Below are 27,621 nucleotides of genomic sequence, written 5' to 3' on the forward strand. Positions count from 1 at the left end.
TTTTTTTTTTTTTTTGAGACAGAGTCTTTCTCTGTCCCCCAGGCTGGAGTGCAGTGGCGCGATCTCGGCTCACTGCAAGCTCCGCCTCCCGGGTTCACGCCATTCTCCTGCCTCAGCCTCCCGAGTAGCTGGGACTACAGGCGCCCGCCAACACGCCCGGCTAATTTTTTGTATTTTTAGTAGAGACGGGGTTTCACCGTGTTAGCCAGGATGGTCTCGATCTCCTGACCTCGTGATCCGCCCGCCTCGGCCTCCCAAAGTGCTGGGATTACAGGCTTGAGCCACCGCGCCCGGCCCTAATTTTTATATTCTTAGTAGAGACAGCGTTTCACTATGTTGGCCAGAGTTTCACTATGTCGGCCAGGCTGGTCTCGAACTCCTGACCTCAGGTAATCTGCCCACCTCAGCCTCCCAAAGTGCTGGGATTATAGGCATGAGCCACTGTGCCCAGCCGGCTTCTGGCTTTTATCACCTCCTTAAAAGAAGCCTAAATCCCTGGATGGTGGACCCAGGTCAAGGCAGAGCTGGGCTCCTCAGAGGCAGCACCCCATATCTGTTCTCTCAGTCACGCCCACCACAGCCCTGTGGCATGCATACTGTGATGACTCTCATTTTACAGCTGGGGAAACTGAGGCTCAGAGAGGCTAGGTATTTTACAGCTTACTAAGAGCAGAGGCAAGATTTGACCCCAGGCTGTCTGGCTTTGGTCTGGGTGCTTAACCACTGGGCCACACTGCCCTTCCAGCTGAAAGAAAGTGCCAGTGGCACCAGCACAAAATTAAAGCAGGGGCCGGGTGCGGTGGCTCACGCTTGTAATCCCAGCACTTTGGGAGGCCAAGGCGGGCGGATCACGAGGTCAGGAGATCGAGACCACAGTGAAACCCCGTCTCTACTAAAAATACACAAAATTAGCCGGGCGTGGTGGCGGGCGCCTGTAGTCCCAGCTACTCGGAGAGGCTGAGGCGGGAGAATGGCGTGAACCCGGGAGGCGGAGCTTGCAGTGAGCTGAGATCGCGCCACTGCACTCCAGCCTGGGCGACAGAGGGAGACTCCATCTCAAAAAAAAAAAAAAAAAAAAAAGCAGGAAGAGAGACCCACGAGGTGGAGAGCGAGGGTCCCCCGAGACACCTGTGTTCTCTTTCTCTGTCCACGTGGAGCATCGGTGGTGTGTCAAGGCCAGGGTGCTACCTCTGTCCCAGCTCCTCTCATGGGCATCCCTGCTGGCCCTCTGAGGACTGTGTGCTGTCTGGCCATGCCAGGGCAGCACACAGCCCTAGGTTTGAGTCCCAGCTCCCCACTTTGCAGCTGGGGTTACTGAGCGAGCCACTGGGTCCTCAGCCTCGAGTTGCCACCTCTAATGCAGGCTGGGGCCAGGTGCAGTGGCTCACACCTGTAATCCCTGTACTTTAGGGGGCCTAGTCAAGAGGATCCCTTGAGCTCAGGAGTTTAAGACCAGCCTGGGCAACAGAGAGAGACTCCATGTCTACAAAAAAATTAAAAAATTAGTTGGGGCCGAGTATGGTGGTTGACACCTGTAATCCCAGCACTTTGGGAGGCCGAAGCAGGCAGATCATCTGATCAGGAGTTCAAGACCACCCTGGCCAACATGAGGAAACCCTGTCTCTACTAAAAATACAAAAATTAGCCAGGCATGGTGGCACACGCCTGTAATCCCAGCTACTCGGGAAGCTGAGGCAGGAGAATCACTTGAACCCAGAGACGGAGGTTGCAGTGAGCCAAGATTGCGCCACTACACTGCAGCCTGGACAACAGGACAAGACTGTTTCAAAACTTTAAAAAGAGTGTAAATGATCTCAAGTCTGTTTCAGGGCCCTGGACGCTGCTCTGAACCTCCAGTTTAGTCCTTGAACCACAAAGGTGTCTTTGAAATTTGACTGAGGTCTTTTCTTTCTTTCTTTCTTTCTTTTCTTTCTTTCTTTTTTTGTTGTTGTTTGTTTGTTTGTTTCTTTCTTTCTTTGTTTGTTTGTTTTGAGACAGAGTCTTGTTCTGTTGCCAGGCTGGAGTGCAGTGACGCAATCTCGGCTCACTGCAACCTCCGCCTCCTGGATTCAAGCAATTCCCTGGCCTCAGCCTCCCAAGTAGCTGGGACTACAGGTGTGTGCCACCATGCCCAGCTAATTTTTTGTATTTTAGTAGAGACGGAGTTTCACCAGGTTGGCCAGGATGGTCTCGATCTTCTGACCTCGTGATCCATCCGCCTCAGCCTCCCAAAGTGCTAGGATTACAGGTGTGAGCCACTGCACCTGGCCTGACTGAGGTGTTTCTAAAAGTGACCCTGATTACCCCCACCCCACACATACACTTTTTTTTGGTTTTAATTTGAGACAGGGTCTTTCTCTGTCTCTCAGGCTGGAATGCAGTGGTGCGATCTCAGCTCACTGTAGCCTTGACCTCCTAGGCTCAAGAGATTCTCCCGCCTAAGCTTCTCAAGTAACTGGGACTACAGGTGCACACCACCACACGTGGCTAATTTTTGTATTTTTTGTAGAGGCAAGGTCTTCCTATTTGCCCAAGTTGGTCTCGAACTCCTAGGCTCAAGAGATGCTCCGGCCTCAGCCTCCCAAAGTGGTGGGGTTACAGGTGTGCACTCCTGTGCCTGGGCCCATACATAAACATAACTAGAGGGGATTTCTTGCTCACATTTCACTGATGATGAAACTGAGACTCAGAAATACAGAGTGGCTGGCCAGGCATATTGTGGCTCATACCTGTAATCCTAGCACTTTGGGAGGCCGAGATGGGAGGATCGCTTGAGGCCAGGAGTTCAGGACCAGCCTGGTCAACATAGTGAGAAACGGTCTCTATTTAAATATTTGAAGATAATATAAAAAGATTAAAAAAGAAATACAGTGTAGCTCCTCTGTCACACCATCACAGGTCACACTGCTGGTTGGTGCAGTCAGGATCTGAACCCTGTCTGACTCCAGACCCGAAGTCTTTCTCCTACACAGGCTGCCGTCCCAAGTGACCCTGGGTAGTGGCTTCACGTCCGGGACCTTGGTTTGCTCATCTGGGTAATGAGCAGGTGGGGCTGGATGGCTTCTGAGTCCCCTTTGAGGGCCAGCGGCCACTGCCCTCAGCACGTGTGTCCGTGTTACTCTCTGAGTAAGAAAAGGGAGGGCTGGGCATGTACCTTCGGCTGTCACTGAGGCCCTTTCCCTTTTCCGGTGTGTGTGTGGGGAGGGGGGATATCTTTGTCTTCCTGGCTCAGGCAGGTGGCTGCTGTCTGTGTCTGCGTGGGCAGGACAGGGCTGTGTCTCGGCCTCCATCAGTGGGGCTGATGGCCCAGGGGTGCCTCGTCTGGCTGCCCCATGGGGCTCATTACCGAGATGAAAAGCTGGACCAGCCTAGCCGGTTTCCCAGCACTCCTGGGACCCGTCCCCTTTCCTGCAGGTTCCTGCCCCACCCACATTCCTGCTGGCTTCCTAGCATGGGGCTCCATGGCTCTCCAAGGGACACACATGGTTGATTCCTGCGGCCAGCTGTATGGTGGGGGGAACACAGGACCTTTTGGGGCCTCTCATTCGGGACCCCAAAGCTACGGGGCAAAAATGCTGAGACTGGGCCTCCGGAGGCCTGGATTGGAATCCCAGCCCTGCCTTGCTTGCTGGCAGTGGAACTGTGGCCAAATGATGGAATTTCTTTGTACCTCAAATTTCCCTATCTGTAACTGAGTGAATTGCATGGTATGTGAATTCCATGCAATTCACTCATTTAAAGTTGTAATCCTCCAACTTTTGAGAACAATGCTACTTACTTAGAGGGTGGTAGGATTGATGAGCTAATATATATGTGACTTGCTTAGCACTGGGCAGGACAAATAGCCCTCTAGGAGTTAATTAGCATCTTCTAGGCTGCTGGGGGATTACCTGCAGCTGGCCAGCTTCCCTGGAGAATGAGACAAGAGGCAGGACCTGACTCAGGAGAGAAGAAACAAACCCCTATCACTTCTAAATGGCACTTGCCTTTTATTTATTTTTTTTCTTTTTGAGACGGAGTCTCGCTCTGTCACCCAGGCTGGAGTGTAGTGGTGCAATCTTGGCTCACTTGCAACCTCCACATCCCGGGTTCAAGCGATTCTTCCACCTCAGCCTCCGGAGTAGCTGGGATTACAGGTGCCTGCCATCATGCCCAGCTAATTTTTGTATTTTTAGTAGAGATGAGGTTTCACCGTGTTGCCCAGGCTGGTCTTGAACTCCTGACCTCAGGTGATCTGCCTGACTCAGCCTCCCAAAGTGCTGGGATTACAGGCCTGAACCACCACGCCCAGCCGCCTTTTTTTTTTTTTTTTTTTTTTTGGTAGCAGCTTTACTGTAATATAATTCATATATCATCCAGTTCACTCATTTAAAGTGTTCAATTCAGTGTTTTTGTTTTTGTTTTGAGACAGGGTCTCACTCTCATTGCCCAGGCTGGAGTGCAGTGGCGAAATCTCGGCTCACTGCAGCCTCAACCTCCTGGGCTCAAGCAATCCTCCTACCTCAGCCTCCCGAGTATCGGGGACTACAGGTGCGCATCACCATGCCCAGCTAATTTTTTGTGTTTTCAGTAGACATGGGGTTTCTTCTTGTTGCCCAGGCTGCTCTCAAACTCCTGGGCTCAAGCGATAGGCTCACCTCGGCCTCCCAAAATGCTGGGATTATAGGTGCGAGCCACCACGCCCAGCCCAGTGGTTATTCATATAGTCACAGAGTTGTACAACCATCCCCACAATCGATTTTAGAACATTTTCATCGCCCCAAAAAGAAATCTGATACCCCTTAGCAATCACTCTCCATTTCACATCCTCCTGGGCCATGGAAGCCACTCATCCACTTTCTGCTCCTGTAGATTTCTCCATTCTGGACATTTCTTATCAATGGAATAATATGTGAGCTTTTGTGTCTGGCTTCTCTCACTGAATATAACATTCTCGAGGTTCCTTGAGGCTGTAGCAGCTCTCAGTCCTGCCTTCATTCTTTGGCCGTATAATACAGATAGACCACATTTCATTTATATTTTCATCAGTTGATGAATATTTGAGTTGTTTCCACTAAAAAGTGGAGGCCAAAAGGCTATTATGAATCATGCTGCTATGATTCATCTATGTACAAGTTTCTGTGCAGGCATAGATTTTTTTGTTTTTTTGTTTGTGTTTTCTTGCTTTTTATTTTCTGAGACGGAGTCTTGCTCCGTCACCCAGGCTGGAGTGCAGTGGTGCCATCTCAGCTCACTGCAACCTCCACCTCCCAGGTTCAAGCGATTCTCCTGCCTCAGCTTCCTGAGTAGATGGGATTATAGGCACATACCACCACGCCCAGCTAATTTTTTTGTACTTTTAGTAGAGACGGGGTTTCACCATGTTGGCCAGGCTGGTCTCGAACTCCTTACCTCGGATGATCCACCCGACTCGGCCTCCCAAAGTGCTGGGATTACAGGCGTGAGTCACCGTGTCCAGCCCAGACATAGGTTTTCATTTCTCTTGGATAGACATGTAGGGGTGGGCTGGGCACAGTGGCTCACGCCTGTAATCCTAATATTTTGGGGGGCCAAGGCAGGTGGATTGCTTGAGCCCAGGGGTTCAAGACCATCTGGGCCAACATGGCGAAAGAAACCTCCCTCTCTAAAAAAAAAAACAAAAATTAGCTGGGCACAGTGCCAGGCTCCTATAGTCGCAGTTACTCGGAGGCTGAGGTACGAAGATTGCTTGAGACTGGGAGGTCAGGGCTGCAGTGAGCTGAGATTGCACCACTGCACTCCACCCTGGGCAACAGAGTGAGAACCTGTCTCAAAAAATAAAAATAAGGCTGGGCACAATGGCTCACACCTGTAATCCCAGCACTTTGGGAGGCCGAGGCAAGTGAATCACCTGAGGTCAGGAGTTCGAGACCAGCCTGGCCAACATGGCAAAACCCCGTCTCTACTAAAAGTACAAAAGTTAGCCGGGTGTGGTGGCACACACCTGTAATCCCAGCTACTCGGGAGGCTGAGGCAGGAGAATCATTTGAGTCTGGGAAGCAGAGGCTGAGTGAGCCAAGATCACGCCAGTGCACTCCAGCCTGGGCAACAGGGTGAGACCCTGTCTCAAAAAAAATAAATAAGTAAATAAATAAGTAATAAAAATAAAAAAAAAAAACATAGGCGTGGACTTGCTGGGTCTTGTGGTGACTGCTTAACTTTTTGCGGAATTTCTCGACTGTTTTCCACAACTGTGCACCATTTTGCATCCCCACCAGCAAGGCACAAGGGTTCCAATTTCTCCACATCTTTGTCAACACTTGTTACTGTCTTTTTTATTATAGCCATTGTAGTGGATGAAAAGTGGCATCCCGGTGTGGTTTTGGGCTCTTGGCATTTTAAATTAATCTATGAAGTACCTACTGTGTGCTGTGAGCCCTGTAAGATCGTCACATGGAGTTGTTAAGGGCCTGGAGTCCTGGCTCTGCCATCTAATTGCTTGGTGACTTTGGCAGAGTTATTTAACCTCTCTGATCCTCAGTTTCCACACCCATAAACGGGGACAATAATACAGTTACCCCCCGTGCTAACATCCAGCTCGCAGGGTTGACATGAAGATTGAGTCAGCAACAGTGAGGAGCCTGGCGTGTGGAAAGTAAGTACTAGCTCATATTATGACGGTGGAGGTTGTTATTGGTGTGATTTTCCAGCATCCCCATGAGTAACTATTAGCCCAGTCGATCACGTGCCTCTGGAGTGAGATTGCTTGAGGGGAGAATCGCGGTTCACAAGCTGTGTGACCCTGGGCAAGTGCTTTGATGTCTCAGAGCCTTGGTTTCTTCATCTCCTTCTTCAAAGGGGCACACGAACCTCCCCGGGGACTCAGGGCAAGGATGATATTGAGCAGGTGCCTGTGAATGTGTCCGAGGTCTGGCAAAGCCCACAGCAAGTGGCAAATGCCCAGGATGTCTTTGTGGCCATCTCCAGAGGACACATGGAGAAGCGGAGGCTGCACGAGGGTAGGGCACTTGCCTGCGGCTGTCTAAGCAGCAAGCGGCCCAGTGGGCCTTGGGCCTGGCCTGTCTGCCCGTAGCGTCCTACTGCCGCTCACAGCTTTGTCCCATCAGGAGTCCAAGGTCCCTGAGGCAGTGGTCGTTGCCCCACAACTGCCATGTCCTCCGGGGGGCTTCGGCTGGAACAACAGGCCCGGCCAGGATGGAGTCCGGAAGCTGGCTTTTCTTGCATCTGCCGCAATCCATGAAAGGGTTGGTTTGGGAGCTGGCCCTGTGCCTGAGGTTGGGCTGGGCTCAAGAGAGACAAAGGCCCCCACTTGAGCCACAGTACAGACCCTAACGATGCACTGCAGAGTCAGGGTTTAAATATTTGGGGTGAGACTCACTGCCTCTAGGTGCAGCTGGCCCGGCAGATGGTCAGTGACTGGGATGGGAGTGTGGGGGCCCAGAAACTCACATTCTCCATGTGGCCTGCCCAACCAGGAAGTGGGCGGTTAGGGAATGAGGGAGGAGTCGGCTAGACCCCTGACCTGGCTGTTCTAGAAGCCCAGCTTATCCCTTCTTACCCAGATCCTCCATCCAAAGCTTCCCGCTGCAAAGGCTTCCTGGCCACCCCACCAAACACCAGCTCTCTCCACTGCAGGACTTGTCAGTGCCTTTGCTGGCTCATGAACATATCGAGGGTGGGGTTTTCCTAACTGCCTTGACCAAGGAAGAATAAGACTTATGAGGGTCGGGTTCCTGGGACCCCCCTTTGGGACAGGTTGCCCCCAGTTGACCTTGCAGAAGGTATGGCTTGGGTCCTGTTCCCTCAAGATCCCCCAGCTCCGGTGTATCCAGGTCTGCCACAAAGCTGGCCCTTGGGCAAGGTTTAGGACCTAGACGGATGGATCCCCAGCATGTTTGCTCCTGCCATTTCTGTCCCCAATGCCCCCAACATCAACAGCACCTGTAGTGCTGGTCCATGACTCCAGGAGGTGTCCATGTACCCTGGGGAACCTGCAAAAATAGCAATAATGATATAGCTTCATGGGCCCAGCTCTGGAGACCTGAGTTCAGCAGGTCTGGGTTAGTGGCCCAGAATCTGAATTTTTCATGCTAGGCCCCAGAACCTCGACCTGGGGAGCATCACTCTAAAGGGCTGGTGGTCCCCTCTGCCTTGACAGTTAAGAACGCCGCCCTGGCCCACCCCCCGGGACATGCCAGGACCTGCCTCTCTATGGCCTCTCCTCACTAGAGCGTTCTGCACAGGAACTCCAAATTCTTCCTTCTGCTTTAGCACCCAGCCGACACCACCTCCTCCAGGAAGCCGTCAGTGACCACCGCTGTCCCCGCCTAGCCAGTCCAGAGGTTCCCCTGGGCATCCCCAGCCTCCAGGCCTGCCTCAGTCTCGTGACTGTTTCTATAAATACTGATTTCCTCCTGTTCTGTGGAGTGGATCAGGGAGGGAGAGGCTTGTCTTTGTGAGGTGCAGGGCCCGCACACAGCAGGTGCTTAATGAGTGTGAGTAGAAGGAAACTTCTGCGTGCCTAGCCGCTCAGGCCCCACTGTGGGTCTTCAATGGAGACGGGAATTATCATCACTGGCTAACTGGGTGACAATGACCAAGTTGCTTTCCCTCTCTGGTCTCTGTTTCTTTCTTTGTTTAAAGAAAACAACAGAGGGAGGCTGGGCCTGGTGGCTCACACCCGTAATCCCAGCTACTCAGAAGGCTGAGGCAGCCAAATCGCTTGACCCCGAGAGGTGGAGGTTGCAGTGTACCAAGATCATACCACTTCCAGCCGGGGTGACAGAGCGAGACTCCGTCTCAAAACAACAGAGGCAGAGCTGGGTGATCTCTAAGGCTCCTTGATAACTAAAATCACAAACCTTTGTTGAGACTTAACTCTGTGCCCGGCTGTATGCACAGCCCTTTGGCAGTGTAACCTCACTTCCATTCATAACCCCTGCCACCGGGGCCCGGGAAAGGGCTGTTGCTCTAGTCCATTGGATTGGGAGACAGAGGCACAGATAGGCAAGGGAGCTTGGCCAAGACACACAGCCACTAAGTGGCTGATGGGAGCCAATATCTGAACCCACAGCTAACCCCAGGGCCAAAGTCTTAACTAACTCCCATTAGAGCATTTTCCAGAGTGGTCTGTCTGTGGTTCTGGGGGACGGGGGACAGTAGACAAATGTGACAGGAGGAGACACAGAGACAGTGAGGGAGAGGGCCAGTCTGCTTTCAAAACTTTTTTTCCTTTTCTTGTTTTTTTTTGAGATGGAGTCGCACTCTGTCACCCAGGCTGGAGTGCAGTGGCGTAATCTCAGCTCACTGCCACCTCCACCTCCCGGGTTCAAGCAATTCTCCTGCCTCAGCCTCCCTGAGTAGCTGGGATTACAGGCGCCCGCCACCATGCCTGGCTAATTTTTGTATTTTTAGTAGAGACGGGGTTTCACCATGTTGGCCAGGCTGGTCTCAAACTCCTGATCTCAGGTGATCCGCCCGCCTTGGCCTCCAAAAGTGCTGGGATTACAGGTGTGAGCTACCACACCGGGTCTCGAGTCTCTTTCAGGCTCTCTGAGAAGATCAGGAGAAAGACTGGGCCTGACGCCACCACGGCTGTCACACCTCCTGACTTGTAACAGTGGGCAACCCAGTGCCACCACGGAACCCAGTGCCACTGCGTTGCCATGAAATTTATTTTGGCAGCTAATTCACTCATGGTGAGGGCTTCTGATTTTCTGTTTAAAATGGGGAGAGAAGTTACCTTCGTAAACACATTTATTTAACTCTAAAATAAAATGAGTAGGTTGAAAGAAAAATATCAGGTAATTAAAAATAAGACTGCTCAAACAAAAGCTTGTTCCCGAACGTTCATAGCAGCGTGATTCTCACGATGGCCCAAAGGTGGAAACGGCCCAGATGGTTGTCAGTTGTTGAATGAATAAGCAAAATGTGAAGTAGCCACGTGACGGAATATTATTCAGCCATAAAAAGAATGAAGTTCTAATAGATGCTGCAATATGCATGAAGCTTGAAAACATTATGCTGAGAAGGCAGACGCAAAAGGCCACGTGTTGTGTGATTCTATTTATATGAAATGTCCAGAATAGGCAAATCCATAGAGAAAGTAAATTCCTGGTTGCCAGGAGCTGGAGGGGGTGGGGAATAGGGAGTGACAGCTTGTGGGTGTGGAGCTTTGGGGTGAGAAGAATGTCTGGAATGAGATAGTGGTGATGGTTGCACAATTCTGAATATGTAGTACGAAAAACCAGTGACTGTGTACTTTAAACAGGTGAATTTTACTGTATGGCCAATGTTTAAAATATGGTGCGTTTTGCCAACAGGGCAAAATAGAAGCATTAGAAGCTGGGTGTGCTGGTGGTGCCAGTGGTCCCAGCTACTCGGGAGGCGGAGGTAGGAGGATTGCTTGAGCTCAGGAGTTCGAGGCTATAGTGAACTATGATCACGCCACTGCACTCCAGCCTGGGTGACAGAGTGAGATCCTATCTCTCACCAGAAAAATATGTAGGCGGGGCCTGGTGGCTCACATCTGTAATCCCAGCACTTTGGGAGTCCGAGATGGACGAATTGCTTGAGCTCAGGAGTTCGAGACCCGCCTGGGTGACATGGTGAAACCCCCTGTCTACCAAAAGAAATGTAAAAGTTATGCAGGAGTGGTGGCATGTGCCTGTAGTCCCAGCTACTTGGGAGGCTGGGCTGGGAGGATTGCTTGAGCCTGGGAGATAGAGGCTGCAGTGAGCCATGACTGTGCCACTACACCCCAGCCTGGGCAAGAGTGTGAGACTCTATCTCAATTAAATGAATGAATGAATGAATGAATACAAATAAAAAATAAAAGCATTAGGAGAGAATGATCAAAGTGGAGGCTGGCCAGGCGCGGTGGCTCACGCCTGTAATCCCAGCACTTTGGGAGGCCGAGGCAGGCGGATCACTTGAGGTCAGGAGTTCAAGACCAGCCTGGCCAACATGCTGGAACCCCGTCTCCACTAAAAATACAAAAATTAGCCAGGCTTGGTGGTGCGTGCCTGTAATCCCAGCTACCGGGGAGGCTGAGGCATGACAATCATTTGAACCCAGGAAGTGGAGGTTGCGGTAAGCTGAGATCACACCACTGCACTTTAGCCTGGGTGACAGAGTAAGACTCCATCTCAAAAAAAATTAAAAAAAAAAAAAAAAAATGGAGCCTGACCCCCTGCCAGGCGCTGCCTTGTCTCTGTGGCTTTAGTGATGTTGCCCTATGGGAACAGCCCAACTACGTCAAAGGCTCTGTGGGCAGCTCCTGCTCAGAGCATGGGGCTGGGGCCAGCCGGAGGATGGGGTGCTGGTGGGGACACAGCCCCCACCCACCAGGCACCCCGCCCATCTCCCCTCGGCTTCTGCCCGCAGCATCTCTAACAAGGAGCTCTCGGAGCTGATCGAGCAGCTGCAGAAGAATGCCGACCAGGTGGAAAAGAACATCGTGGACACAGAGGCCAAGTTGCAGAGTGTGAGTGCCCCCACTCCCACCCGGTACCCCGTGCTGCCAGCCCTGTTCAGGACCAGGATCTGTTTGGAACTGGTGATTCTCACCCAGGGGTGATTCTGGCCCCCAGGGAACATGCAGAGACATTTTGGTTGTCACTACTTGGAAGGAAGGTGCTCCTGGCATCCAGCTGGGGAGGGGAGACAGGGATGCTGCTGAACACCCTACCGTGCGCTGAAGGGCAGGGGTGCCGAGGTCAGGAAGCCCTGGTCTGTGAGAGGAACCTGGCCACTGTCGTTAATACCAGTACCTGCCGGATACTAAGTTCCTCCCGCTTCCTGGGCCGTGTGCAAAGCGTCTCCTGCTTGGAGGAGTGCCATGGGGTCAGGCTCTAGGGAAACAGCCCAGCCTTGTCCTTGCTGGGTGACCTTGGACAAGTGAGTCATCCCACCTCCCCATGAACGAGATTCTCTCTAAGCAGGCAGGAGCGATGGTTCCCATCTGGCAGGTGGTTGTAAAGATTAAATGAGATTATGCAGGTATAGTGCAGGGCTATTATCGTTAATATCATTCTCACTGCTCATCCTACTGCTGCCAGCACTCAGGGTGCAGGTCTTCCTCTGCCTTCTTTGGAGAAGAGAGATAAAATAGCTGGGCAGATCACTTTCCCCTCTCTGTGCCTCAGTTTCCCCTTCTGTAACATGGGGATAACAACTGGCCGGTGGACTCAACGGCATGAGGCCTCTGTATCCTGCGGGACTCACGAGCCGCTGGAATGGTCACCTTCTCTTCGAACCTTCCACCAGCGTCAGCCCGGTGCGATTGGGTTGATGCCTGTTTTGTAGCCTGGAGCAGCTGAGGTTCAAAAGGTGCTGGGGTGACGAGTCAGTGACAGAGATGGTGCCAGCATCGGCCTGGAGGTGGAGTTACCAGATTTAGCAAATAAAATACGAGATGCCCAGTTACATTTGAATTTCAGAACACAGATCATGTTTTAGTAACAGGAAAGCCCATGTATTATTAGGGAAAGGCTTATGCTAAAACATTATTTGTTGTTTATCTGAAATTCAAGTGTAACTGGTGATCTGTATTTCATCCGGCGTTCCTATGCGGGAGGCGACTAAGAGGTAGGACCAGGCCAGGTGCGTAATGGCTCACGCTGCCGTAATCCCAGTACTTTGTGAGGCCGAGGTGGGCAGATCACTTGTGGTAAGGAGTTTGAGACCAGACTGGCCGATATGATGAAACCTCATCTTTACTAAAAATACAAAAATTAGCAGGGTGTGATGGTGCATACCTATAATCCCAGCTACTCAGGAGGCTGAGGCAGGAGAATCACTTGAACCCGGGAGGCAGAGGTTGCAGTGAGCCAAGATCGTGCCACTGTACTCCAGCCTGGTCAATAGAATAAGACTTTGTCTCAAAAAAAAAAAAAAAAAAGATGGGACCAAAGGAGTCGGAGGCTGAGGGTGGGGAGGTCAGGAGGGAGATCAAGGTCTGCCCGGCCACTCTCCTGTCCCCAGGCCCAGCCATAGGTATCCAACCCCCCTGGCTGCCCCTGCTGGCCCAGTTGCCCACCCTCTGAAGGCCTGTCCACAGCAGCCAAGAGACCCAAGGGGGTGGGTGGGCTGGGGTGGGCACAGTCCACGGGGGTGCAGGGGGCAGGTAAGTGGAGGCTCTGTTCTCTTCCACCAGCTGTCCCCTGCAGGGGCCCCAGGAGTGGGCCTTGCCCTGGCCTCCTGCCTGGGGCCCCGCCATCCACGCCCCCCTGGGCCTCCACCTCCTGCCTCCCTGGCCTCTGCCTGGCCACCACACACCTGTTCCCTCCCATCAGCTCCCCTTGTCATTTGCAGTTACATCCTCTGCCATCCGAGGCCCCCTGTGGTGGTGGATTTTTTTCTTTCTTAAATGGAAAACATCTTTTGGGGGTGTGTCTCTTTTTTCCTCATAACAAAAATAATATGTGTTCATCGCACACATTTCAGGATGGATAAACAAGCATAACAAAGTGAATTAAAATCATGAGCCGGGCGCGGTGGCTCGCACCTCTAATCTCAGCACTTTGGGAGGCCTAGGCAGGCAGATCACCTGAGCCCAGGAGTTTGAGACAAGCCTGAGCAACATGGTAAAACCTCATCTCTACAAAAAATATGAAAAATTTGCCAGGTGTGGTGGTATGTGTGCCTGTAGTCCCAGCTCCTTGGGAGGCTGAGGTGGGAGGCTCACTTAAGCCCGGGAGGTTGAGGCTGCCGTGAGCTGAGATCACACCACTGCACTCCAGCCTGGGCAGCAGAGGAAGACCCTGCCTCAATCAATCAATCAGTCAATAAAGTCAATCACGTAGAATTCCACCACCAGAGGTGTCTATTGTCTATTAACATATTGGTGTATATCTGTTTGACTTTTGTCTGTGTGTGTGAGAGAGAGAGAGGGAGAAAGAAGGAAAAGGGTTTAACCTCATTTTATTTCCTTGGAGTATTGACTCAAAACAGGTAATTTTGAACCATTTTTATTTATTTATTTATTTATTGCAGAGACAGAGGTCCTTGCTATGTTGTCCAGGCTGGTCTTGAGCTCCTGGCCTCAAGCCATCCTCCTGCCTCAGTGTCCCAAAGTGCTGGGGTTACAGGCGTGAGCCACTGTGTGCTTGGCCTGAACAATTTTTTCTTTCTTTCTTTTTTTTTTTTTTTTTTTTTTTTTTTTTGAGACAGTCTCACTCTGTCGCCCAGGCTGGAGTGCAGTGGTGCTATCTCGGTTCACTGCAACCTCCACCTCCCGGGTTCAAGTGATTCTTCTGCCTCAGCCTCCCAAATAGCCGGGACCACAGGCACGCACCACCATGCCCAGCTAATTTATTTATTTTTAGGTAGAGACGGGGTTTTACCACATTGACCAGGCTGGTCTCGAACTCCTGACCTCGTGATCCACCCACCTCGGCCTCCCGAAGTGCTGGGATTAAAGGCGTGAGCCACCACGCCCACCCTATTTTTTTTAACTTCAACTGAACCCACTTGAAAAAAGAAGCTAGGCTTTGAAGACTACATGAATCACACAATCTTTTTCTTATTTTCATTTTGCTAAAGATACTACTATTTATTTCATTTCCCAGAAGTTCTCTTGAATTTTCCATTTTTTTTAATTGAGGGGAGATTCACATAACATAAAATTAACCATGTAATGTGTACAATTCAGTGGCATTTAGTACATTCACAATGTTATACAACCATCACCTCGATCTAGTTCCAAAACATTTCCCTTACCCCAAAGTGAAACCTCACACCCTTAACAGTTACTCCCCACCTCCTCTTTCCCCCTGGCAGCCACTAATCTGCTTTCTGTCTCTGTGCATTTATTTATTCTGGATATTTCGCATAAACAGAATCATACACTGCATCACACATTTATTCAAATGCTAAACACGCAGAACACTGTACAGCGAACTCCCATATCCCACCACCTGATCCTACAAGGAACGTGTGCTGAATTGACTTTATCACGTATCTGTCCGTGTGTGTGTGTGATTTATTAGATATATCAGTCCCTATAATTTTTTATTTTTATTTTTATTGAGACAGGGTCTTGGTCTGTCACCTAGGCTGGAGTGCAGTGGCGCAATCACGACTCACTGAAGCCTCAACCTCCTGGGCTCAAGCAATACTCCCACCTCAACCTCCCAAGTAGCTGGGACTACAGGCGCATGCTACCGTGCCTGGCTAATTTTTGTATTTTTTTTTTTTTTTTAGAGATAGGGTCTCACTCTGTTGCCGGTGCTGGTCTCCAACTCCTGAGCTCAAGCAATCCTCCCGCCTGGGCCTCCCAGAGTGCTGGGATTATAGGCGTGAGCCACTGCACCCGGCCCCTATGACTTTAAAAAACTTTTTTTATTAAGGTATAACTTACACAAACTGTAGAGAAGTGTCTACATTCGAAGACTTCACCTGGGTGAATTTTTGCATCAGTAGATACCCAGATAACCACTGTCTGGGACAAGATGGAGAACTCTCTAGAAAGCTCCTGGGCCTTCTCCCCAGTTGATATCCCTCAGGGGTCAAGCCTATGCTGATCTCTCTCACCATCGATCAGTTCTGCCCGACTTTGAACTTTTGAACACTAGCGTCCCTCAGCTAAATATTCTCTTTCTGTCTCAGCCAGTGTTTTGAGAGAACTTGCATTCCCACTGGGCACCTTCACGAATTAGGCAATGATTAATGGACTTCCTCCTTTTGCGAAATTAATCTTTGATCTGCAGCTCAGGGAAGCTGGTGATAATGGAGTGAATAAAATTCCACTCCAAGTAGGCCGTGCGCAGTGGCTCACGCCTGTAATCCCAGCACTTTGGGAGGCCAAGGCGGGTGGATCATGAGGTCAGGCGATCGAGACCATCCTGGCTAACACGGTGAAACCCCGTCTCTACTAAAAATACAAAAAAATTACACAGGCATGGTGGCGGGCGCTTGTAGTCCCAGCTACTCGGGAGGCTGAGGCAGGAGAATGGCATGAATGTGGGAGGCGGAGCTTGCAGTGAGCCGCGATCATGCCGCTGCACTCCAGCCTGGGCGACAGAGTGAGACTCCATCTCAAAAATAAAAAAATAAAAATAAAAAAATTCCACTCCAAGTCAAGAAGCTGATGTTTTGTTGTAATTAATGGGCCAGCCTACCCCAGGGTTGGGGGATGCCTGGTTCCATTGGCTTTTTGGATTGGTTGGTTTGAGGTAGGGTCTCGCTCTGTCACCGAGGCGGGAGTGCAGTAGTGCAGTCTTAGCTCACTGCAGCCTTGAACTCCTGGACTCAAATGATTTTCCTGCCCCAGCCTCATGAGTAGCTAAGACTATAGGTGCATGTCATCACACCCAGCTACCTTTTAAAAATATTTTTTAATAAATGGGGTCTCACTATATTGCCTACGCTGGTCTTGCACTCCTGGGCTCAAGCAATCCTCCTGCCTCAGCCTCCCAAAGTGTTAAGATTACAGGTATGAGCCACTGTGCCTGGCCTCCATCGGCTTTTCGAGACATCAGCCTCACCTCCAACCCTCTGAGGAGTCAGGCCTGTTCCTTCAGCCCTTCCAGACTTAGCCAGGCAAAGACACTCTTGACACATTTTCTTCCTCCAAGAGGAAGCCAAGTCTTTACTTCATACCAGGCACCACGTCACCCCTGTGTATTTCTCATTTTTCTTCCTTTTGCTTTTTCTTTTTTAAAAACAACTTTATGGAGACATATTTCACTTAAAAAAGGCTCCCACTGCAAGTGTACAAGTCAATGATTTTGAGTAACTTTAGCAAGGGGCGGAACCACGCCCATGAATCAGTTTCAGAATATTTTCATCCCATGCAAGATCTCTTGTGCCTATTTACGGTTAATGCCTCTTCCCAGCCCTGCCCCAGGCAACCACTAAGAGATAGAGACGTTCTGTCTCTCTGGACTTGCCTGTTCGGGACATGTCACATCAATGGATCCCACACCATGTAGGCTCTGTCTGGCTTCTTTGCCTTTGAATAACGTCTTCCAGGCTTGTTTGGATGGAGCACGGTCCATAGTTCTTGCTCCTTGTTGCTAAGTGGTATTTCTCAGTTCACTTCACAAGCAGGTATTTTCCTTATGCCCATTATAGAGATGGGAATGCTGAGACCCAGCTAGGGGAAGGGACTGGTGGCCGCCTCTGAGTGCCCCAGCATCAGCCAACCTGCACTCAGTCCCCTCACTGACATGTCACTGCCTCCCCTGCAGGACTGGGGATCCCTCAGGGATTCATCCCCAGGACCTAGCATGGTGTAGACTCACAGCCAGGCTTCTCGAATATTGACAAAGTGAATTAACCACTGTGATTAGAAACCTACTGTCTTAGAAACTACCGACTGCGCTCCATCTGGACAAGCCTGGAAGACGTTATTCAAAGGGAAAGAAGGGGAGCACCCTGCTGACCCCTTTCCTCCCACCCCTCCCATTGCCACCGTGCCCACTCTCGGCTCCTGTTCATTGTCCCCTCTCTTGTGACCCTCACAGGATCTGGCTCGGCTGCAGGAGGGTCGGCAGCCTGAGCACCGGGACGTGACCCTGCAGAAGGTGTTGGACTCTGAGAAGCTACTCTATGTGCTAGAGGCGGATGCGGCCATTGCCAAACACATGAAGCACCCACAGGGGGACATGATCGCCGAGGAGTAGGTCCCTTCGGCTTCTTACCCCAGGGGAGCCATCGGGGGCTATGGGCCAGGGCAGGGTGTCCTGTTCAGCATTTGGGAGCCCAAGTCAGGGTTATCAAGGGCTAACTAGGTGCCAGGCACGTGCCAAAGGCTTCACATGATCCTTTTTTTTTTTTTTTTTTTGAGACATAGTTTTGCTCTTGTTGACCAGGCTGGAGTGCAATGGCATGATCTCGGCTTACCGCAACCTCTGCCTCCCCGGTTCAAGCAGTTCTCATGCCTCAGCCTCCCAAGTAGCTGGAATTACAGGCATGTACCACCATGCCCGGCTAATTTTTGTATTTTTGGTAGAGACAGGGTTTCTCCATCTTGGTGAAGCTGGTCTCAAACTCCAGACCTCAGGTGATCCACCTGTCTCGGCCTCCTAAAGTGCTGGGATTACAGGCATGAGCCACCGCACCCGGCCTCACATGATCCTCTCCATGACCCTGTTTTGTAGTTGGGGAAAGGGAGGCTCAGGGTGTTGATATCCCCCTTGTTCTGGAGCCACCAGGCTGACCCGTGAGCTTTTGAGCAAGCTCTCCTGCTGCCTGCTGCCCTATCCCTGGCTTCCTTGGCTCACGACTCCCAGTTCAGTTTATCGTGGATGAATCAGCCCCGCTGACTCCTGCCTTGTCCCATGCCCCACCTCCACCCCAGCAAGGGCAGGGCTCTCTCAGTGCCCCACGACCCTCGGCACTTGTCCTTGGCACAGCATGCACCACACCGTGGGCCCTGCTGGATGGCAGACTCCAGAAAACAGGATCCTTCCTGCTTATTCCAGAACTTTCTATGGTTCTGGGCACATAGTAGGCCCTCAGGAAACTCTGATGGGGGAAGGAAGGTTGAGGGAAAGTGGGTAGGGCCAGGCATGGTGGCTCACGCCTGTGGTCCCAGCACTTCGGGAGGCCGAAGTGGACGGATCACCTGAGGTCAGGAGTTCGAGACCAGCCTGACCAACATGGTGAAACCCCGTCTCTACTAAAAATACAAAATTAGCCAGGTGAGGTGGCACATGCCTGTAATCCCAGCTACTCGGGAGGCTGAGGCAGGAGAATTGCTTGAACCTGGGAGGCGGAGGTTGCCATGAGCTGAGATCGTGCCATTGTACTCCAGCCTGGGTGACAGAGCAAGACTCTGTCTCAAAAAAAAAAAAAAAGGGCACGGGAGGAGGGGTGAGAGGATGCAGTGATTATCTGGAACCCAAGGCCATATGGCCACTGTGTCCTTCCAGGACACTGAGGCCGGGGTCTGGGTGGGAGGGGGCCCTCCTGGGGTACAGGCAGTGCCAGCCCGCCCCACTACTAAGCGAGCAGCCTCTCTCCCATCAGTATCCGCCAGCTGAAGGAGCGTGTGACCAACCTGCGTGGGAAACACAGGCAGATCTACAGCCTGGCGGTGAAGGAAGTGGATCCACAGGTCAACTGGGCAGCACTGGTGGAGGAGAAGCTGGTATGGCCTGGACGGGGCCGCTGGCTCCAGGGCTTCAGCTGGGGAGGGGGCCGTGCGTGTGCAGGGAGAGCCTAGCCATGTAATGGGCAGGGAGACAGTCATGGTCCTGATGATTTTCCAATGTGTCCATGAGAAGAGTGAGGCTCAGAGAAGTGCAGCACGAAGTCAGGGTCACACAGCTCAAGTGGTGGAGATTCGGACTCTGTCCCCTGTCAGCCACACCTTGCTGCTGCTCCTGGGTCCCACTTTCCAACCCTGGCATGTTGGGGTCCTGGTGACGTTTTGTGGAGAGGCTGGGGCAGGAGCGGCCAGTCTTCTGGCCTGTCACTCCCTTTCCTGGGCCCTTGCCACAGAGAAGCACACAGCCACTGCAGCTAGGTGTCCTGGGTTCAAGCCTCAGCTTCCCCAATTTTATTTATATATTTATGTATGTATGTATGTATGTATGTGTGTATGTATGTATGTATGTATTTATTTATTTATTTATTTATTTTTGAGACAAAGTCTCACTCTGTCGCCCAGGCTAGAGTGCAGTGGCATGATCACAGCTTACTGCAGCCTCAACTTCCCAGGCTTAGGTGATCTTCCCACTTCAGCCTCCCAAGTAGCTGGAATTGCAGGTGGACACCACCACACCTGGCTAATTTTTTTATATTTTTATAAAGACGGGGCTTTGCCACATTGGCCAGGCTGGTCTCAAACTCCTGAGCTTCCCTAGTTTTAATTTTTATTTATTTATTAATTTTTGAGACAAGGTCTCACTCTGTCTCCCAGGCTGGAATACAGTGGCATGATCATGGCTCACTGTAGCCTCAACTTCCCAGGCTTAGGTGATCCTCCCACCTCAGCCTCTCAAGTAGCTGGGATTACAGGTGCATGCCACCACACCTGGCTAATTTTTTATATTTTTGAAGAGACAGGGCTTTGCTACATTGGCCAGGCTGGTCTCAAACTCCTGGACTCAAGCGATCCGCCCCGATTGGCCTCCCAAAGTCCCTAGATGACCCGCATCAGCCACCATGCCTGGCCAGCTTCCCCAATGTTAGTGGCGTGACCATGGGCAGGTGACTTGTCCTCACTCAGCCTCAGCCTCTGTGTCCTCATCTGAGAGATGGGACAGTAACCATGTGGACCTCTGAGGCTCTGTGAGATGAAAGATGATATGAGTCAGTGCTCAGCAAGCGGAACTTCAGGGTTGAAGGTGTGGCCGGCATCTCCCTGTGGTTCTGCGGGGCCCTGTGAAAAAGAGAGCGCCATCATGCCCACCCCCAAGGCTCCTGGGGTGGCCGCACGTCCCAGCCCTCAGCCCACCCTCTCCCTATTGTTTCTCTGCCCTCCCGGCCAGGACAAGCTGAGCAGCCAGAGCTTTGGGACTGACCTGCCGCTGGTGGACCACCAAGTGGAGGAGCATAACATCTTCCACAACGAGGTCAAGGCCATCGGGCCCCACCTGGCCAAGGACGGGGACAAGGTGGGGCGTGTGCTGATGTGGTGGGGACCCGGGGATGGAGGGGCTGCGCCTGCGTCCTGGCCCTGACCCACGCCCTCGGCTCTGTCCTCAGGAGCAGAACAGCGAACTCCGGGCCAAGTACCAGAAGCTGCTGGTGAGGAGCCCCCTGGGGGAAAAGCCTCGTGGGGAGAGGAGAGGATGGGAAGCTCGGAGTCGGGGGGACAAGGATGTATTCTTTTAAAAATGACACAGACAGCCGGGCACGGTGACTCACGCCTGTAATCCTAGCACTTTGGGAGGGAGAGGCAGGAGGATCACTTGAACCCAGGAGTTTGAGACCAACCTGGGCAACATAGTGAGACTCCAGCTCTACAAAAACTTTAAAAATGAGCTGGGCTTGGTGGCATGCCTGTGGTCCCAGCTACTTGGGAGGCTGAAGTGGGAGGATCACTTGAGGCCAGGAGGCGGAGGCTGCAATGAGCTGAGATCGTGCCACTCCACTCCAGCCTGGGAAAGAGTAAAACCCTGTCCTAAAAAAAAAAAAAAAAAAAAAGCCGTGCAGTAAACGTTTCAATCAGGAGAGGGGTTGAAGTGGGAAGAGATGTGCCCCAGCCTCTTCCTGAGCAGGTGCCAGGTCTGCCCTGGTTGTTCAGGGAAAACCCTAACAGACCCCAGGGGTACAGCCTGTCCTGCTTATTTCTTTATTAAGTATCTGCTGTGTGCTAAGTATGATGCCACTTGCTTTCTATACAAAAAAAGCTTTCCATTTTCTTTCTCAAACCTTTAAAGAATGCATTCTTTTAAAAATTGCATGAGTGTTATGCAAATGCTTCCTTGTTGCCAATGTTTCAGACATCTCAGAGAATACAGAGGCAGCATTGTGTGGCTGTAAGGAGCCATGCTGCCTCTGCTCCTTACTGTTAGTGGTGACACCTTGGGCGAGTTACTTAGCCTCTGGGAGCCTCAGTTTCCTCATCTGCGCAATGGAGTTCCTACGTGTTCCTGTCTCATACGGTCACTTTGAGGACAAAATGAGTCAATGTTGCAGAAGTTCGTCACGTGGTGCTGGCTTGTGGAGGGCCCCATGTACCAAAATGCAAACATCCCTCCTTTCCCTTGCACCCCCGCTTCTCAGACATAAAGTGGTGCTTTCCTTCCAGCCCTCTATAAGACGATCATGATACAGATAAAAGTAGAAGCTATAGTTACTGATATTTGTTGAGCACCAACTATATGCCAGTCTCTGTGCCCTGTGAGGTCAGGACTGTCATCATCCCCATTTACAGATGGGCAAACCAAGCCTTCACAAAAATGTAAGGGTTTTGTGTGTTTCGTTCACTGCTGTATCCCCAGTGCCTGGAGCCATGTCCAGCGCGTAGTAGATGCTCAGTAAATATTTGCTGAATGAATGAATGAATGAGTTTCAGGGGCTCAGCTGACTTGTCTAAGGGGGCCTGGCCTGGACGTGGCTAAGCTGGGCTTGTCCTCAGGCCGGCCATAGCTGGGCCCTGCAGGAGGTGGGGAAGAAAGGAGCAGTGGCAGTGGGCTGAGGACGCAGCCCTGTCCTTGCCCCGGCCCCTTCAGGCAGCATCACAGGCCCGGCAGCAGCACCTGAGTTCGCTGCAGGACTACATGCAGCGCTGCACCAATGAGCTGTACTGGCTGGACCAGCAGGCCAAGGGCCGCATGCAGTACGACTGGAGTGACCGCAACCTCGACTACCCCAGCCGCCGGCGCCAGTATGAGGTGGGTGCGGGGGACCTGGGGCGCCAGGGAGGAGGCAGCCCTGGAAGGAGCACGGGACCGCCAGGCTGGGCACTGAGGCCCCTCCACTGCCCCACACTGCAGAATTTCATCAACCGGAACCTGGAGGCCAAAGAGGAGAGAATCAACAAACTGCACAGTGAGGGCGACCAGCTGCTGGCGGCCGAGCACCCCGGGAGGAACTCCATTGAGGTTCGTGCACCCCGAGAGCAGACACCTCCCCCAGGGTGGCTTCTGGTCGGCCTTTGCCTGTGGGCCGCCTGGAGCTCGGGCTGACCCCAGAGCTGGGGGTCCTGCAAGCTGCGTCTTGTATCTGTCTGTCTCTATCTTGCTGTGTCTGACTCTGCCTCCTCCATTTATCCTGATCCGTTGACACCTCTGCCCTCAGCCCCTCGACTTTTGAAGCCCCTGTGGGGTCTGCATTAGTTTCCTAAAGTTGCTGCAACAAGTTAAAACAAACTTAGTGGCTTTAAACAACAGAAATTCATTCTCTCAGAGGTCTGTGGGCTGTAAGTCTGAAATCAAGGTGTCTTAGGGCCTCATTCCCTCTGGAAGCTCCAGGACATGTGCCTTCCTTGCTCTTCCAGCTTCTGGGGGTTGCCAGCAGCCCTTGGCTTGTGGCTGCGTCATTCCAGTCCCTTCCTCCGTCTTCACATGGCCTTCTCTCCCCATGTCTCTCTGTGTCCTCTTTTCTTTTAAGGATGTCAGTCAATGGATTTAGGGCTCACCCTCATTTCAGGATCCTTCACTAATGACATCTGCAAAGATCTTATTCCCAAATAAGGTCACACTCTTCCCAACCCCCACAATCTCACCAACCCCACCTGAGATGGAGTTTTGCTGTTATTGCCCAGGCTGGAGTGCAGTGGTGTAATCTTGGCTCACTGCAACCTTCACTTCCCGGGTTCAAACAATTCTCCTGCCTCAGCCTCCCGAGTAGCTGGGACTACAGGCGCACACCACCACGCCCAGCTAATTTTTGTATTTTTAGTAGAGACAGGGCCTCAACATGTGGGCCAGGCTAGTCTCAAACTCCTGACCTCAGGTGCTCCACCCGCCTCAGCCTCCCAAAGTGCTTCAATTACAGGCATGAGCCACCATGCCTGGCCAGGGTCATGGATTTGGTGGGACAGTGCTCGGTCCATGACGGTGCCTTTGTACAGATTTGCTGAAGGCACCACTTTAGGCAGACACAGCCCCCACTTGCCCCTTGTGCACCGCACAGCCTGGGCATCCATACATGGCATCCCTGTTTGGCTTCTTGACGTGACCCCTCTCTCCTCCTCCCACCCCTGAGCAGAAGCTGGCTACCTCTGTGGTAGCCACACCCAGACAGATGCCAGATGCCTCCCTCCCCCGCCATGCCCCAGCCCAAAATCCCAGCAGTCCCTCCCTTGGTGTCTGCGGTACCTGCCCAGTGGTGACCAGCCCCTACTTTTCCTGGCAGGCGCACATGGAGGCTGTGCACGCAGACTGGAAGGAGTACCTGAACCTGCTCATCTGTGAGGAGAGCCACCTCAAGTACATGGAGGACTACCACCAGGTACCTACCTCTCCTGGGAGTCCCCCCAGCACCAGGGGTGCTACTCTCTGAGAGTGCTCAGTGCCTACCTGGCTCATGTGTGGCCTCGTGCTGCTTGGTCCAGGAGCCTTGCGGGGCAGCCATCCCAGGCCCCCGGCACCCATGCTTCTGATGGCGTGTGCAGACACGTCCCAAGCTTGCCGGCCCCTGTCCATCTTCCCTGGGGACCAGGGCCAGAGTCTGATTCCCCAGGTCACATGGGGCCCAGGGTGAGTGTGTGGGGTTTTAATTTTGGTAAAATCTATAATATACATGCAGATACATAAAACAAAATTTGCCTCTTTTTTTCTTTTTTTTTTTGAGAGAGTCTTGCCCTATTACCCAGGCTGGAGTGCAGTGATGCCATCTCAGCTCACTGCAACCTCTGCCTCCTGGGTTCAAGTGATTCTCCTGCCTCAGCCTCCTGAACAGCTGGGATTACAAGTGCCCACCACAACACCCAGCTAATTTTTGTATTTTCAGTAAAGACGGGGTTTCGCCATGTTGATCAGGCTGGTCTCGAACTCCTGACCTCAGGTAATCCTCCCGCCTCGGCCTCCTAAAGTGCTGGGATTACAGGCGTGAGCCACCGCACCCGGCTAGTTTGCCATTTTTAAGTGTACAATTCAGTGGCATTAATTGCACTCGCAATGTTTTGCAACCATCACCACCATCTACTTGCAAAACTTTCCATCACCTCAAACAGAAACCCTATACCCTGGCTGGGCACAGTAGCTCATGCCTGTAATTCCAGCACTTTGGGAAGCCGAGGCGAGTGGATCACCTGAGGTCAGGAGTTCAAGACCAGCCTGGCCAACATGATGAAACCCCATCTCTACTAAAAATACAAAAGTTAGCCAGGTGTGGTGGCCTATATCCGTAGTCCCAGATGGGAGGCTGAGGCAGGAGAACTGCTTGAACCCAGGAGGCAGAGGTTGCAGTGAGCTGAGATTGCGCCATTGCACTCCAGCCTGGGCGACAGAGTGAGACTCCGCCTCAAAAAAAAAAAAAATCCTGTACTCATTAGGCAGTAAGTTTTCCATTCCCACTCCCCCAGCCCCAGGTCACCTCTGGTCTTCTTGCTGTCTCTATGGACTTGCCTGTTCCAGATGTTTCACATCTAGAACGAATATGAAGAATCAGTGGGATCATGCAATCTCTGCCCTTTTGTGTCTGGCTTCTCTCACTGAGCATCATGTTTTCCGGGTTCATCCGTGTTGTAGCATTTTCAGTGCTTCACCCCTTTTTTATGGCTGAATCATATCCTATTGTATGGCTAGACCACTGTGTTTATCCACTCATCTGTGGCTGGGCACTTGTCTGTTTCCAGAGGAATGAGAGTTCTTAAGAAGCTGTAGGTAATTCTTAGGATTGAGGTGTCTGGGGAAAGCTGGATGTGGGCGATGCCGTGTCACTCCTCATTCACTGAGCCGCACGGTGAGGGCTTCAGGTCCTGTTCATGGCTGCAGCCCAGGTGCTCAGCCCAGGGGATAGCTGACAGTGACCAAGAGTTGATAGACTGAAGAATGGGCAAGAGAATTTTCGAGAACAAGAAGGGGAGGCTATTATCAAAACCTAGAAAGAAGCTATAGTATTAAGTCTGGGTGTTCCTAGCACAGAGAGAGGAATTGAATCAAAGACACCTCAAGACTTACTGATATATCCAAGAAAACATGTCACAGAGGTGGCATCTCGTGTATGGGTGGGAAGGGACCTGACTTCTCCCAGTGAGGTCCCTAAGGAGCCAGCTCAGGGAGGGTGGGGCTGTCTCCACGCAGAGGAGCCTCAGGCTCAGCACAGGGTCCCATGCTGGACTCCAGGTGAACCGGAGGCCCAGCCCCGCCTGAGGGATGAGCTTGAAGCCTCGGACGGAAGCCCAGGTGCTTCTAGTGGTTTCCTGGCTGTAACAGAGCCGCCTTTTCCCCTAGTTTCACAAAGACATGAAGGACGCTCAGGAGCTGCTGCGCAAGGTGGACTCGGACCTGAACCAGAAATACGGCCCTGACTTCAAGGACCGGTACCAGATTGAGCTGTTGCTGCGGGAGCTGGATGTGAGCGATGGCCCAGGACCCCTGCTGGCCCTGGGGGCGGGGGACCCCTCTACACCATGCCTGCCCTCAGCCCTGTACAGGCCCCTCCACAGCACCCCACCTGCTGAACCCAACCCCTGCTCGGCATCCTCCCACCAGGGGGAAGGCTGTTGGTCTCACCCGGGCCCCTGACCCCGTTCTCTCCAGGACCAGGAGAAGGTGCTGAACAAGTATGAGGACGTGGTGCGGGGGCTGCAGAAGCGAGGCCAGCAGGTGGTGCCCCTCAAGTACCGCCGGGAGACTCCACTCAAGCCCATCCCCGTGGAAGCACTCTGTGACTTTGAGGGGGAGCAGGTGCGCGGGGCCAGCTCCTCTGTTCGCATCACTACAAAGCCTTTGGGGTAACATGGTTGGATCCGGGGCCTCAGGTGCTGTTCTCAGGAGCCTGTGCCTGTCTCCGTGGTTGGTGTCACTCTGCCAACCCTTCCCCTCGTGCAGGCCGACTGGCACCCCTGTGCCACCCCCACCTCGGCTGCTCTGGCTTTGTGTTCCACCAGCTTAGCAATCCCAGCCCTGCCTCAGAGGTCCCAGGCCAGGTTCTCATCGGCCCACTGTGAGTCACGTGTCCACCCTACACCGATCACTGTGGCTGGGAACGCCAGTGTCCACCCTATACCAATGACTGTGGCTGGGGAATGCCAGTCTCTCATTGGCCAGGTCCAAGTCACGTGTCCATCTGGAGCTTGGGAATGGAGAAAGAGAGACCACACGGACTGGGATTTGGGAGGGAAGTTTCCCCAAAGGGAAATGGAGGTGGGTTGCTGGGCCGGCAGCCTCAACATATGTGCTTCTCCTGCATGCCCGTCCCCACTCTACGGGGAGGGTCCAAGTGATGAGCCAGGGCTCCCCAGGTCCAAGAGTCCGGGGTGAGATGGTGACCGGGCTCCCAGGCCCTCAGGCCCCCGCGGGATCCTGACTCTGGCCTGCCCCCGCCAGGGCCTGATCTCGCGGGGCTACAGCTACACTCTGCAGAAGAACAACGGGGAGAGCTGGGAGCTCATGGACAGCGCTGGGAACAAGCTGATTGCTCCTGCCGTCTGTTTTGTGATCCCCCCCACAGACCCTGAGGCCCTGGCTCTGGCTGACAGGTACAAGGGCAAACGCGGGAGCCTGCATGGACCAGTCCCACCCCCAGGGCTTCTCAGGCCCCATTCATAGCCCTGGGGATTTGGCCTTAGCCTGTGGGGAGTGGGGGGTCGCTGACACTCTCCATCTGCACCCTCTTGGAGGTTCACGCAGGAGAGGGGCAGATCGTTGGCCAGCTGACTTACTGAACATGAATGTCCAGCTCTGGGCTTCGTCCTGGCCCCCTGACGAGTTTCTAAGCAGTTTCTAAGGGCCCCTGGCTCCCGCACTCACTGCTCCCTGTACCTGCAGACCCCAGCCCCTCGGCTGGAGGACTCAGCTGGGATAGGGGCTGCCTCCTCTTTGCTCCCAGGCACTTTCTTCCACTGCACGCACCGCTTTTTATTAAGTGACTAGCGTATGCGTCAGTCTCGTTGGGCCTGGGCTCCTTGAATTTCCTCTCTCCAGGGCCTAGTTAAGTACCTGGTAGAAAGTAGGTGCCCAGGAACTCCTCGCATGAGTGGATGATTCAAGGAATGCCTTCATTTATTAAGTATTTATTGAGCACCTACTGTGTATGCTCCCTCAGGGGTAACATCTTGGTGGAGATTACTGG

At 52.5% G+C, this 27,621-nt stretch overlaps 1 protein-coding gene across 1 annotated transcript in view; it reads left to right on the top strand.

The window, feature by feature from the left end:
• The window catches only part of PPL (periplakin), a 54,458-nt gene that overhangs the window by 15,221 nt on the left and 11,616 nt on the right, over positions 1 to 27,621 (top strand). The window contains exons 2-12 of the mRNA XM_055243002.2: positions 11,365 to 11,464; positions 17,448 to 17,602; positions 18,955 to 19,075; positions 20,421 to 20,546; positions 20,638 to 20,679; positions 22,110 to 22,271; positions 22,374 to 22,481; positions 23,737 to 23,832; positions 25,779 to 25,901; positions 26,088 to 26,234; positions 26,877 to 27,028. Coding sequence (XP_055098977.1) covers positions 11,365 to 11,464; positions 17,448 to 17,602; positions 18,955 to 19,075; positions 20,421 to 20,546; positions 20,638 to 20,679; positions 22,110 to 22,271; positions 22,374 to 22,481; positions 23,737 to 23,832; positions 25,779 to 25,901; positions 26,088 to 26,234; positions 26,877 to 27,028 — 1,332 coding nt within the window. The remainder of the gene's footprint in view (positions 1 to 11,364; positions 11,465 to 17,447; positions 17,603 to 18,954; positions 19,076 to 20,420; positions 20,547 to 20,637; positions 20,680 to 22,109; positions 22,272 to 22,373; positions 22,482 to 23,736; positions 23,833 to 25,778; positions 25,902 to 26,087; positions 26,235 to 26,876; positions 27,029 to 27,621) is intronic.

Source organism: Symphalangus syndactylus, chromosome 14, assembly GCF_028878055.3.
Source record: "Symphalangus syndactylus isolate Jambi chromosome 14, NHGRI_mSymSyn1-v2.1_pri, whole genome shotgun sequence".
Taxonomy (NCBI): domain Eukaryota; kingdom Metazoa; phylum Chordata; class Mammalia; order Primates; family Hylobatidae; genus Symphalangus; species Symphalangus syndactylus.